This window comes from Myxine glutinosa, chromosome 9, assembly GCF_964187855.1.
Source record: "Myxine glutinosa chromosome 9, kmMyxGlut1.1, whole genome shotgun sequence".
Lineage (NCBI taxonomy): Eukaryota > Metazoa > Chordata > Myxini > Myxiniformes > Myxinidae > Myxine > Myxine glutinosa.
Genome location: NC_136269.1, coordinates 71,483,847 through 71,498,744, shown reverse-complemented (window position 1 = coordinate 71,498,744; position 14,898 = coordinate 71,483,847). Strand labels below are relative to the sequence as shown.

General features: G+C 42.1%; 1 protein-coding gene across 1 annotated transcript in view; it reads left to right on the top strand.

The window, feature by feature from the left end:
• Positions 1–5,856: 5,856 nt before the first annotated feature.
• RYK (receptor like tyrosine kinase) overlaps positions 5,857–14,898 on the top strand; it is a 259,256-nt gene continuing 250,214 nt past the window's right edge. Inside the window, exon 1 of the mRNA XM_068129006.2 lies at positions 5,857–6,266. Within this exon, the coding sequence (XP_067985107.1) occupies positions 6,140–6,266 (127 nt within the window). The 5' untranslated portion in view covers positions 5,857–6,139. The remainder of the gene's footprint in view (positions 6,267–14,898) is intronic.

Here is a 14,898-nt window from a genome sequence, read left to right as displayed (position 1 = left end):
ACAAACGTACAAGCGAAGAGCACATCAAATCTAAACGGGTACCAAATTGACTTTGGTTTCCTTCCTAGGTAGGATACATCCACCTAGGGCATGGTTACTACTAATCAGTTAATAATTGTTTCAAATTTAATCATTAAGTAATGAAAAAAGATTTTTAGAAAATGAAAAATGATTAATTTTTCCAATAATTTCAACATCATTTCCTTAAATTTTGTAATGTAGTATTTTAATTTGGCACCTTTTTGCCTGTATAAACTGGTTACCTTAATTTTCTGAATATGCTCCGATTGATCTTTCTGCCCTTGACCTTTTTCCTTCCAAAGAAGAGATAAAGCTTATTTCAGAAATTGCCGAGGCCTTTGAAGTTGTGTGGAAGTGAGGGTGTCGGTGTCACACAGGAGAGATTGGGACTTGATCAAGGCTGGAAAAAAATATCCTCGAGTTTTTGCTGAGGAAGTTAAATGAACAGGAGAGAATGATGGGGCACAAGTTGTATCTGGCTATAGATCAGAGGATTAAGAAAAGAAGAATTGCAAATCTTGCTGGCTTGTTCTGCTATCTGAAGGACCCAAGTACATACAGCACTCTTGGAAGGTGACTCTCTGTGCCCATATCCATATAGGAATTAAATTGTCGAGAGCCAAAGACAGTGACATTCACCTCTTCGAAAACCATGTTAATGAGAACTAGAATGGCACTCGGTACAGCGCATACCTCCACCAGGCTGAACAGTTTAGGCTTTTGTATCCCACTGATAGGTCGGATATGGATTTGGATCTACACCAAAATCGAATCGATTCGTCATTGTCATACACCCAACCTGTCTACCAAGTTTCTTCTGAATCTGTCCACACCTTTTTGAAATGTCATGCTATATATAGTTTTTGGTCTTATCTCTCAATGGTTAATTATTTATTCATATGCAGCCTCTGGCTGCTTGGCTGCAATATTTTCTGGGGGTGAGGCAATGCCACTGATGTGATGCCCACTTACCAGCTAGCTGGTACTAATTTTGCAGATATCAGAAGGATGACAGGCTGAGTTTACCCACCTGGTGTTAATTCAATGCCACGGCAGGGGCTTGAAATCAAGATCCTAGGTCGGATCTTAGACCAGCCACCTTAACGGTTAAGTCAACACCAGGCTTCTCTCAATGGTGAAGAGAATCGCATAAAAAAAATTCTCAGGTCCGGATTCGGATTTTCACCAAAATCGAATCGATTCGTCTGTCATACACCCAACCTGCACACCAAATTTCATCCGAATTCGTCCACAACGTTGTGAAATATCCTGTTCACAGACAGAGAGACAAACAGACAGGGGTGAAAATATAACCTTCACCCACCTTTGGTGGCAGAAGTAGTTTGGTCAACAAAGACAGTGAGGATCAAACAGTTGATCTGAAACAGAACCACCAAATAAATTGAACAAGGCAGAGAAACTGATTGCTTTGATATCAGAAAATAGGAAAGGAGGAAAAGCACTGTGCTGGAAACTTCACCTTAATAATTCCTGAATTGTTGAAAGATAGTGTTATGTTTGTAGGGGGTAGGCAATACCTTAATGCAGGTAGAATTGCAGAGGTCGTGTGCTCCGACTGTCGTGAAGAAGAAGAAACCCCATGTATTAAGTAGGAAATTTGTGTACACCGTATGTCGTGGAAGAGCGTGTCTTCGTTCCCATCATGAGGGGAGGGGTATGTTAATTAGCGAGGGATTATGAGTAATTAATTCCCTGTATGTAATGGCCTCTGTTATTTTTCCTCTGTTCCTTATGACACATGCAGCACACACACGTAGCCAGGAAATCGCCCATTTATGACACTAAATAAAAACCAACCGGAAACAGGACATTGAGCACCACCGCGGATAACATCAACCTGGTGAGCAAACAGGCACAAAAGGTCCATGAGGCCACGCCCCGGAGAGCAGTGATTGGTGTGGGATTGATTGGTGTAAGGATGGCTAAGATGGCACTAGCTGATAGGAGCTGACACGGAGACGTCGTGAGATGACGTCATAGCCTTGTATATAAAAGAACGCTCTGGCCGACATTTTCTCTCCTCTTGAGCGAGGGACTTTGGACATTGGATGGGCTCTTGAGCGAAGGACATTCCTTGAGACACCACGATTTTCTCTTTGCCTTGATTTCCTCGCATGCTCTGGGTTTGGTGGCGAGCAGTCATCTCCCCGACATTTTGCACTCTTGGCTTCATTCCCTCCTCTTGATTTCCGCTCTCCTCTTCTTCGCCCTCTCGAGTCCTGGCTTTGACGATGAATGGTCGTGTCCTGACATCGCTCCTCTTCGTCTTCTCGTGGCTGGCTCGCATCGCCTGGCTTTGGTGTTGGTGTTGGTGAACGAGATCGTGAGGACGAGCACGGCTGGAAGAGTGAGATGCGCGGCAAGGCCTGTTCGCGTCACGCACGAAGCCAGGAGTGGGAGGACCGCACGGCGAGGCCTAGTTCGCACCCACTGGAGTGCAGCCTGCGGTTTTGCGGGCAAGGACGCAGAGGCCTGTGACGATCTTTGACGATGGGTGATGGGGTTCAAGAGCAACTTAGAGCTAAGTGCCACAAATCACACATTTATTTTCCAGTTATTTTTCCCTTTGTTTGTATTCGAGTCTGTATGGGTACGCTCCAATTAGGAATTTAGTGTTATCGTGCATTCTTTGTGACCGGAATTTTCTTTAATAAAGCCGGTATTTTTGTACATTTTAATTCCGTGTCATTTGAGTTGATTAATTATCCAGGTGCGAAGAAGTCGGGTGGAAGCCGTCCAGGTAAGTTCGTCATCCCCCTTTCCCTCGCGTCTAACGAAGGTCAGCCATTGGATTGAACGCTTGGGAGTACAGCTCGTTTGGTCATCCGTGTCACCCTGCAGTGTTCACTACAGGGTAGTCACATGACAATTCAACTGGCCATCTTGGAAAGCACCAGGGAACGTTCAAATTAATTGGAGAAGGAAAATTTCATTAATGATTGGAGAATTTCATCATTCATCATTGATAAATTAGAGAATTTCAATATTTATTAGAGAATTTCATCATTGATTGATTAGGAAATTTCATCATTGATTGATAAGAAAATTTCATCATTCACCATTGATAAATTAGAAAATTTAATTAACGATCAGGGAATTTCATCATTCATCATTGATAAATTAGAGAATTTCATTATTTATTAATTAGAGAATTTCATCATTGATTGATTTGAAAATTTCATCATTCACGATTGATAAATTAGAAAATTTAATTAATGATTAGGGAATTTCATCATTCATCATTGATAAATTAGAGAATTTCATTATTTATTAATTAGAGAATTTCATCATTGATTGATTAGAAAATTTCATAATTCACCATTGATAAATTAGAAAATTTCATTAATGATTAGAAAATTTCATTATTGATTAGAGAATTTCATCATTCACCATTGATAAATTAGAAAATTTCATTATCGATTAATTAAAGAATTTAATCAATGATTGATTAGAAAATTTCACCATTGATTAATTAGAAAATTTCATCATTTATTGATGAGAAAATTTCATCATTCACCATTGATAAATTAGAAAATTTCATTATTAATTAGAGAATTTTATTATTGATTAGAGAATTTCATCATTGATTGATTAGAAAATTTCATCATTCATCATTGATAAATTAGAAAATTTCATTATTGATTAATTAAAGAATTTAATCAATGATTGATTAGAAAATTTCATCATTGATTAATTAGAAAATTTCATCATTGATTAATTAGAAAATTTCATCATTGATTGATGAGAAAATTTCATCATTCACCATTGATAAATTAGAAAATGTCATTATTAATTAGAGAATTTTATTATTGATTAATTAGAGAATTTCATCATTGATTGATTAGAAAATTTCATCATTTACCATTGATAAATTAGAAAATTTCATTATTGATTAATTGAAGAATTTCATCATTGATTGATTAGAAAATTTAATCATTGATTAATTAGAAAATTTCATCGTTCATCATTGATTAATTAGAAAATGGAATCATTGATTAATGAATTACAAAATTTCATCATTCATCACTGATTAATTACAAAATTTCATCATTCATCAATTTTTCCAAAAATTAATTTATTAGTTCTGCCACCTAAGGTGAGTGGAGGTTAAGCTTGTCTGCTTGTTTGTCTGCTTGTTTGTCTGTGAGCAGGATATTTCAAAATGTTGTGGACATTTTGACAAAATTTGGTGGAAAGGTTAGGTGTGTGATCAGGACTAATTGGTGAAGATCCGGATCCGGATACTAGAATTTTTAAAAAAGTGATTCTTCACTATTGAATGACGGGCCAAAAACTATATATAGCATGATATTTCAAAAAGTTGTGAACGGATTATGACGAAGCTCGGTGGATGAGTTGGTTTGGCGACAAGAACGAGCCGATCAGATTTTGGTTCATGTCGGATCCAGATCTGACACATCAGTGGATACAAAACGTAAACTGTTCAGCCTGGCGGAGGTATGCACTCTCTACCAAGTACCGTTATAGTTAACCAGGCGCTCTACACATGATCCACCCCACCTGACGTTCATTCATTCATTTCCTACGCAGCCTGGAGCTGCTGGGTGCATCACTGCTGAGAGCACGGCTGAGCCGCTGTAGGTTGGGGAAGGAATTTGGTCGTGGTGCCGGCGATAGCTCGCCTACTCTTAGCGAAGGACACAGTGTGATCTTTAACGTCCACCAACTAATGCCGGCAGACAGGGACACCCAGCTTAACGTCCATCCGAGGGGAATAGCACACACATTGATGAATCACACCGTGTGCTTGTTAAACACAGTCTATTGCTGGGCCGGGATTCGAATCCAGGCTAGTTGCAATAAAACTGCTGCAGTTCTTGAGATTAAATTCGTATAAAGTCGATGCAAATAGAGTCATGCCCAGTTCCTTCTTTTATAATCGTTTATGAAGCGATAACGCTCCATGACCATGAGAGCCCAGTTCAACATTGGAATGAGAAGAAGCAGAAGTAAGGGAAGAGAAGGGAGGGGAGGTGGATGAGGGGATGCGTATGAGGGGAGGAGGCGGAGAGGGATGAGGAGGAGGAGGAGCGGGGGAGGATGAGGAGAGAAGGGGGAGGGAGGAAGAGAAGGGGGAGGGAGGAAGAGAAGGGGGAGGGAGGAAGAGAAGGGGGAGGGAGGAAGAGAAGGGGGAGGGAGGAAGAGAAGGGGGAGGGAGGAAGAGAATGGGGAGGGAGGAAGAGAAGGGGGGAGGGGGGAAGAGAAGGGGGGAGGGGAGGAAGAGAAGGGGGAGGGAGGAAGAGAAGGGGGAGGGGAGGAAGAGAAGGGGGGAGGGGAGGAAGAGAAGGGGGGAGGGGAGGAAGAGAAGGGGGGTGGAGGAGGAAGAGAAGGGGGGGGGGAGGAAGAACAGGTGGATGAGGAGGAGGAGGCTGAGGAGGGAGGAGGAGGCTGAGGAGGGAAGAGGTGGATGATGATGAGGCTGACGAAAATGAGAGGACGAGAAGGGGGAAGGAAGTGGGTGATAGGGGGAAGGAAGAGGGGGATAGGAGGAGGATAAGGAGGAGGAGGATAAGGAGGAGGAGGATAAGTAGTAGGGGGGATAAGGAGGAGGGGGTGAGAAGGAGGATGAGGTGGTGGAGGGATGAGGAGGGGAGGAAGACGAGGGAGATGAGGAGTGGAGGATTTGTAGCGGAGGAGGAAGAAGAGGTGGACGAGGAAGAAGAGGAGGAGCAGGAGGAAGATGATGATGAAAAAGATGTAGAATGTGGAATCGGGTTTTAAATCACCAAAATAAGGAGAAAGTTTTCCCAATAAAATAAGATTTGTAACGATCGATTCACTGGGGAGAGGTGGGGCGGGCTAATGTTGAGATGGAAGAATTTGGGATCATTTGGATGAGGGGAGGGAAAGTTGAAGAAAGTTTGGAATAAAAGAGGTTGAAAACCTGGACCTTAGACTCTTAGAAAGCTGTGAATAGAAGACGAAGAAGGAACGATGCTCGAGTTCATGAGTTGACTGGATTCGCGATCACAAACGAACTTGAGACGTCCTCGTCCTCACAGAATCTGCTACGCGGGAGTAACTGTGATTGCAGTGCTTTGGAGCGAGGAAGAAGAAGATTTTAGTTGTGGACGACATGCAGCATCGTTATGGTCACGATACGTCGGCGTTCGTCGTCTCCTTGTTGCTCCTGGCGCTGCTCTCCGGCTCGGAAGCCTCCATGAACCTCTTTATGGGCGAGGATGAGGTTCGTCGTCTGCTGGGTAAGTGGGACGGCCAGGTCGGGCCTAATCTCGGTGGGACCACGGCCTCGGATAGCGGCTCGGGCAGCCTGGCATGTCGTCCTCGGACTGGATTACCGCTGCTCGTTTTTGGGGCAAATCGCAAATGGCTCATCACGTTTAAATTTTAATCCTTCATTGCTTGATAGTTAACGTTTTTATTTTATTCTTTCATCCAATGGGGGCCACTGTTCGCAAGATTAGATTGGTTTGTTAATGCACCTAACGGGGCATGTTTTATGTCTGTGCTCTGTGAGAGTTTAATATTATTTCGTTTTGCTTTTGTGTTGTTTTGTTTCTTGTGTATAATACTGAAGTATTCGTGGAAGGGAATTGATTTACTGTGATGTGGAAAAGTTTCAAAAAATATGTTAATACACCGCCTAACCTTGACTTTGCTGTGCGTGCATCCTTCACGACTCCTGACGTCATGATAACCGACTCCTGACGTCATGATAACTGTGTGTGTGTGTTTTATCTCGAAATGCCGGTTCCAGAAGGTGGGACAAAGTCCTCCCAAACATCCACCTCCGTTTCAGTAAGGGATCATGATTCATGGACCACTTAGTAAAGTTTTGTTCCGAGGTCTCTTTCCACGATCGTCACTGAGCCCCGCACAGCCTCCAATTGTAGTTCATTTGTGGTAATGTTCCCACGGATGGTGTGTGGGCTCTTTGTGAGGTTCTTCTTTCTCATTCCTGTTGCTTCAATTAAAAGTGTTGCAATGTCGATGCTCTTCAGCTTCCAGGATCTTTTCACTTCACTCTTCAGGTCTTGATATTGGTCATTTTCTTGATTTCTGCATTATTTTGACCAAAATCACCTGGTATTGAAACCTCATTTAGCAATGCCTTCTTTTCCTTTTTTGTATGTCCCGTTGCAGTACTTTGTTTTCTATGTTCATGCGGGATGGCATCAGCAGGTCGTACATGAGCATTATGTCCTTGTTTTCAATGGTTCATGTTTCCATGAGTGTTCTGAAACTGGAATATTGAAATTTCTGGAGATGTGCCGGTGAATTAATTACTCTACATACCTTGCTGTGTCTTTGTGTGTACAGCTGTTCTGACATGAGTTTTTTTTTTGTTTTTTTTTCCATACTGATAGATGACTCTTAATTTATGTTTTACCGTGTAGAACTGTTACGGCCTGAAACACACCAAGCCAAGCATGCGATCAAACTGGCTTTATTTATAGGTTATAACAATCAGAAATCTATTCCTATACATAAAGAAAGAGGAAACAAAGACTGAAGAAGAGAGGGAAAATCCAGATTAGGCCAGCATGAGGGTGAAGGAGTGGGCAGCCAGGGCTGGAGGGTGCTGCTCGTGTAAAGGACTGGGCGACCTGAGGGAACTCAGTGGAATCCAGCCAGTCCCAATTGAGGACCTACAGTCCAGTGATCCTGAAGATGTCAGAAGAGGAGACCCAGATGATGAGGATGTGAGCGGTATGGTATCCTCCCATATCAACTCAAGGCCAGATCGGGGATTCGAACTGGAGGAGCCGCAGCGAGAGTTCGAATAAGCACGGCTTTCAAGGCAGGCCCCACCGTAGGCCCCAAGGCAGGCCCAGCAGTAGGCCCAAATGCAGGGATTGCAGGCCCAGCAGTAGGCCCAAATGCAGGCCCAGCAGTAGGCCCCAATGCAGGCCCAGCAGTCGGAAGAAGCCGCCTCAGAGAGAAAATAATGGTCACAGACTGTAACACAACCTACACCTGTCCGAGTGACTTAGTCCTGCCATCTTATTAAAAAGCCATTCGTGTAGTGTCCTTGATCTTGGGCATTTATTATGATTCGTTCTCCACCCCAATTGAGTTGACATCTTTGCAATTCCAGTGATCATCCTTTGTCTATCCTCATCTGTCGAAGTCTTTTTTTTTGTTCTTTTTTTTTTTAATATACCTTCCTGGTGTGTTGTTATTCTCACAGTTGTCGGTGTAGATCTGTTGATATTTTGTCTTGCATTTCTCTTTTGCAATAGTTGGGGCTGTATTTGTTGAAGTTTTGGTTCCGTGCATGACATCTATTCCCACCTGTTTTTGGAAGTTTTTTGCATGACATCAATGTCAAGTCCATAACATCTGTTAACCTGACATAAATGCTAACTCGCCATAAATGGTCATGACATCTATCCACTCCGTGGAATTTACTGTATAGTTGGGGCTGTATTTGTTGAAGTTTTGGTTCCGTGCATGACATCTATTCCCACCTGTTTTTGGAAGTTTTTTGCATGACATCAATGTCAAGTCCATAACATCTGTTAACCTGACATAAATGCTAACTCACCATAAATGGTCATGACATCTATTCACACCTGTTTTTGGAATCCAGTCTTAAACCACAGTTTCCCCTGATGAACTTCTTGGTTGCGTTGGCGGTGTGTTTTGGGTCACTGTCTTGCTGCATGGTGAAGTGCCGCACAATGAGCTTTGAGGCAATGTATTGTACATAGGCAGACACAATGTTTCTGTACACTTCCAAATTCATTCTGTTGCTCCCATCATTAGCAGGATTCTAAATAAGCACTGGCTCCAGTGCCAAATGCCACCAAAACCTGTGTTTGGCCACCATAACGCGGCCCGTGCGGCCACTTGTCAAAATCGTCGATGTATTCGGTCATTGCTTATCATAATGCAATCTCAACCAACTAGCCTTGCCAAGGGGACTACAGGTCATATGGCAAAGGTTGTAGTGACTTCATTTTCTCCCCTCACCAGGAGTTCCGAAGGTCGGGCGATGTAAATTATCTTCGTAAACATGTACCGTGTATCGCCGCTTCCGGTAATGGTGGACGAGGGTATCACGATTGATGTTTCAGAACCCTCATTTGTATCACGAGTAGGAGGACTTCGTGTTATTTTCACATTTGCTTTGCCTATGTTGCTTTAAAATTCACTTGACTGCAAAAAACCCGGAGGAATACCAGTTTTATCGCCTGTTCCCGCCTTGGGAATGTGTACAGAGTCGCCCCAAAGTAACTATGCACGCAGCTAGAATTTAGTTAGAATTTATCTGTATGCCCCCCTCAATTTTCCACACAAATTTGAATTTTTCTCCATGTTTTTCTGGACATCTTCCATGTTGAGGATTGGAGGTCATAAAAGCAGCCCCTGACAGCTGCTTTGAGGTCTTCAACTGTTGTTAGGCGGAGATGAGAAATTTCGTCTTTCACAATGCCCCAAAGCGAGTTGACACATGTTGTTAAGTCCGGACTTCGAGGAGGCCACACTATCTCAGATACACATCCAATCCATCGTCCACTGAATTTGTCGTCGAGATATTCTCTAACTGCGAGAGCATAATGTGCCAGCACACCATCTTGTTGCAGGATAGCTGTTGCCTCGAGACCTCTTTCATGCAGTTGTGGAACAAACCACATCTGAAGCATGTTCAAATAAGCAGTGTGATTGATACTTGTATCGAAAAAATATGGCCCTATCAAGTGATCTTCTGAAATTGCTGCCCACATCATGACATGAGGAGGATGCTGTTCAATTTCCTCATAAAAATGAGGATTTTCTTTGCACCAAAAATAAACATTCCTGGATCGATTGCTGAGGTAAATGGCACACTGATCTGAAAAAAAAATGCTTTGTCTTGATTTAATGGTGGGAAATCGCTGCAGAAGAGCCTTGCTCTAAATCAAGTCAAATCAAGGACACTCCCTGTTTAAAAAAAGCTTTCTTCTCCCTTGCACGCATCGTGTCGTGCGTAGGAGCTGGCTTATCAAACCTCTGCAAAAATCTTGTCCTTATGTCTTGAAAACTTGCTCCTTCTCGTGCGCGGTTGTGAACCCAAACACAAGTAATCGGTCTCTCTTCTATCTGTACTCACTGGTGTCCATCATACTGAAGCTGCACCTCGAAAACAAATAAAATAAATAAGTAACAGAGGACACACTTATGCATAGGGACTTTGTGGCCACTCTGTATATATAATACAGTCGTGGCCAAAAATATTGGAACCCTTGCACTTTTTTCAAATAATGCACTATTTCTTCAAGAAAATTGATGAAATTGAAAAAATATTTTGGGATCCACATTTGTATTTCTTTGGTTTGCATTGTAGCAAAATAGAATAAATAGCACCGCAAAGCGGGCGTAACCCCTCACTCAGCCCATGCATGGTGGAAACCAATTTCAAGATGGCTGCCATGGCGGCCATATTGAAAATCGCAGCGCGCCCATTTTCGAAAGGAACCTTCCTCTACTCTAACCCAACACACACTGCAAAAATGGATTTAATCGGACAAGCCGTTCTGCTTGAAATTGACAGAAACCAATTTCAAGATGGCTGCCGTGGTGACCATATTGAAAATCGCAGCACCCCATGAACGTTCCTCTACTCAACCCCAACACACACTGCAAAAATGGATTTAATCGGACAAGCCGTTCTGCTCGAAATTGACGGAAACCAAAAGTTGACGGACTCCCGGACAACGCCCGTGTCCCGGACAATACCCCTTAGCCCAATTTGGGCTGAGGGGTGGAACAACTGAAAAAATCACCCCGTTGCCCCCCAAAATAGGTATTTGTTTGTTTGTTTGTTAAAAGTCTTATGATTTATGCTGGTATGATTCCACATGCTGCCCTGTCTTCTATAAAGCATTGAAATTGGTTTAAAATACTTTTAGGCAGTGCAGTATACTGTTTAGTCCACCAGGTGAGCACCACCACCACCAGTCCCTATGTTTTAACTCCATATATGTGGGCTTCTTATTGCTTTTTCTTCCTTCTTTCTTAATGCTTAAAAAAAAAAGAACAATCACAGCGGAAATTATTTCTGGACAATCAACTTGTAGTTTACCCTCCCTCCCCCTCCCAACCTCCCACACCCCGCCACCATGCATTCATTCCATTTTATTGGGGCACTGAGACTCAGTTATTCTCACAGACCAACTCAACTTGACACCTTCTGACTTACTTAAAGCAGACTCTCAGTTTTGTCAGTCACCTTCTTAGCTCTATTACAAGGCTCCGAAGGAAAACAAACAAAAGAGGCAAACAAATGTGAATCACTCTGTCAACGGAACCCAATAAAGTCCATACGTGTTCAATGTTCATATACGTTCATGCTTAACACACTCTCAGCTGTGACTGTACCTCTCGCGTTCTAGCGAGGGAAGGGTATTCCAACATGGTGGCTGCTTGCCCTGCGAGTATGTGCTTGAGCTGTGCTCCAGTTGTATATACAGCTTGGTGAACACACCCCAGCACATGTGTGACACAGAGCTTGGTTTGCATACCTCTGACGCCGCTTCGGGATATAGAAGCAAGGCCGTGAGCTTGCAATATGCATGCTACTTTAATACTTTATATATAGATTACCTCCAGGTCCAGGTGTTTTTCTTCAATTATATATTTGATTTTTATTATTTGGATTCTTCTTTTTAGGTGTGTGTGTGTGTGTGTGTGTGTGTGTGTGTGTGTGTGTGTGTGTGTGTGTGTGTGTGTGTGTGTGTGTGTGTGTGTGTGTGTGTGTGTGTGTGTGTGTCACCATTTTTTTCAAAGATGTTAAAATGGATCTTGGTAAAACTTTCAAAGATCCATCAGTGAGTACCAGGGTGTGCTTTGGGCAAAAATGCTTATTTGAAATTTTTGAAAAATGAAGTTGGATTTATTTGGATTTTTTTTAATGTCACTCTATAGTGCCTAAACCTTTGTAAGTATGCAAAAGGTAATATTAAATAATCTCTGCCCCATTCTTTAGTGGATGTAGGGAAGTGTTTCAGGCGCTCACAAAAAAATTGAAAAATCAACAAAATTCGATTTCTTCAAAATGCCAACAGGATTAGAACAGCACCGGCAACACCAGGTACCCCTGCTAGTTGTGGGTAAAATACTCATAAACTGCAATGTTAAGGTGCCTGTTCTTTACCATATGGCAGACATTGCTCATGTTTTTTTGTTTCTTGCCGGAAAAGATTCCGGCAAGTATGTTGGTTGGTTGGTTTGTCTGTCTGTCTGTCTGTTTGTCTGTGTGCAGCACTACGTCTACACCGTTGCACATAGAATCGCCAAACTTTACACACATATTTGTCTTGCCCTGGAATAGACTGTGCCCAATTGATGACGTCATCGGTCACGTGGTTCGGCCGCCATCTTGGAAAAAACGAAAAACTTTGCACCTCTATATCTCCGAAAGTGCTGAATAGAAAAAATTGAGACATGGCTCATTGTAAAGAACTCTCCATGGGGAATAAAATATGTTAATGATGATGTCATCGGTCACGTGGTTCGGCCGCCATCTTGGAAAAACCGAAAATATTTGCACCTCTATATCTCCGAAAGTGCTGAATAGAAAAAATTGAGACATGGCTCATTGTAAAGAACTCTCCATGGGGAATAAAATATGTTAATGATGATGTCATCGGTCACGTGGTTCGGCCGCCATCTTGGAAAAACCGAAAATATTTGCACCTCTATATCTCCGAAAGTGCTGAATAGAAAAAATTGAGACATGGCTCATTGTAAAGAACTCTCCATGGGGAATAAAATATGTTAATGATGACGTCATCGGTCACGTGGTTCGGCCGCCATCTTGGAAAAACCGAAAATATTTGCACCTCTATATCTCCGAAAGTGCTGAATAGAAAAAATTGAGACATGGCTCATTGTAAAGAACTCTCCATGGGGAATAAAATATGTTAATGATGACGTCATCGGTCACGTGGTTCGGCCGCCATCTTGGAAAAACCGAAAATATTTGCACCTCTATATCTCCGAAAGTGCTGAATATAAAAAATTGAGACATGGCTCATTGAAAAGAACTCTCCATGGGGAATAAAATATGTTAATGATTATGTCATAGGTGCCTACATTATGACGTCATAATTCGACAAGTACAAAACTTCATCCGATCAGATGAAATTTCTTGAGCATCATCAAGGAATAAATTAGTTTAGAAAACAAATAATGATGACGTCATCGGTCACGTGGTTCGGCCGCCATATTTGTCCAAAATGGCCGATAAAAAGTACATTCCGGCAAGTCCTCGGTCTCTGACCGATTTTTCGTTTGTCTGTCTGTTTGTGCGTAGCACTACGTCTACATCGTTGCACATATAATCGCCAAACTTTACACACATATTTGTCTTGCCCTGGAATAGACTGTGCAATTTTTAACTCTCTCGGCCCAAGGCATCCATTATGACGTTATAATTCGATAATTCGACAAGTACAAAACTTCATCCAATCAAGATGCAATTTCTTGAGCGCCATGTCGGCATAAACTGGGGGAGAAAAAAAATAATGATGACGTCATCGGTCGCGTGGTTCGGCCGCCATCTTAGAAAAACCGAATAACTTTGCACCTCTATATCTCCGAAAGTGCTGAATAGAAAGAATTGAGACATGGCTCATTGTAAAGAACTCTCCATGGGGAATAAAATATGTTAATGATGATGTCATAGGTGCCTCCATTATGACGTCGTAATTCGACAAGTACAAAACTTCATCGATCAAGATGAAATTTCTTGAGCATAATCTAGGAATAAATTAGTTTAGAAAACAAATAATGATGACGTCATCAGTCACGTGGTCGGCTGCCATATTTGTCCAAAATGGCCGATTAAAAAAAAGTACATTCCGGCAAGTCCTCGGTCTCTGACCGATTTTTCATTTGTTTGTTTGTTTGTTATTTCCACTCATTGGAATTTCATTTGCTTGGCTGAGTTTCGAATTTTGATTTGTCCGAGTTTTGATTTGATTGGTTTTTGGATTTGATTCCATCATTTTAATAATCCCAACCCATGTTTTATACCACTTTCTCCTCTTAGTTTTTGTATTTGCACCATAACTTTAAATATGAAAGGATACTCTGTTAATTGTAATGCTTATAGGGCAGATATAATGTTGTTGAACTGTTGATTATGGTGCACACCGTTTCCTACCATTTCGCTTTCATTATCGATGTCCAAAATGCCTCCCGTGGTTCGTCTGTCTTTGGTGCTCACCCCGACGGCAGGTTCATTGTTGCCAAGCAGTCTCGTGGCAACGATTATGCTGTGTGGTTTGATTTTCCTTCCCAGTCATAGTCTGTCAAGGGCAGGAATTTGTAATTTGTTCAGGGTGCTGACGGCAACTCGTCTACTCTTCCGAAAGGCACTGTGGATTCATATCTTGAACTTCTGCTCGCTAATTCTCGCACGAGTGGCACCCAGCTTAACGTTCATCTGAGATGTGGTGTACTTTGTGATGCAACACCTTGTTTATGAAGCACCGATCGAGCAGTTTGTGTCCATTCACAAACCGGACCAAGGTGAGACCTCCTGTGCACAATCCTGTCTACTTGTGTGCATGTATGGACACTAATATAACCAATGAGCAGTGCAAACTATGCAACCAATACATTTAATTGGATGAAAATATAAGTGGATACTGTATTTTGTTTGTTTTTCTTTCATTTTGTGGAGACAAATATTAATGGGGGAAGTGTGGGGCAGAAGGGTGGGGGGAGGTAGACTTCAGCTTCGATGTTGGTTTTGTTAATTACTCATCCATATGTAAACATGACTTGTGTGCACTGCATTTGCTAATGTCGAACAAAAATTGTTTTTTTGTTAGACTTTTAAAGTCTAACAATCTTTAACACTTCCCATGAATTATAGGCAGG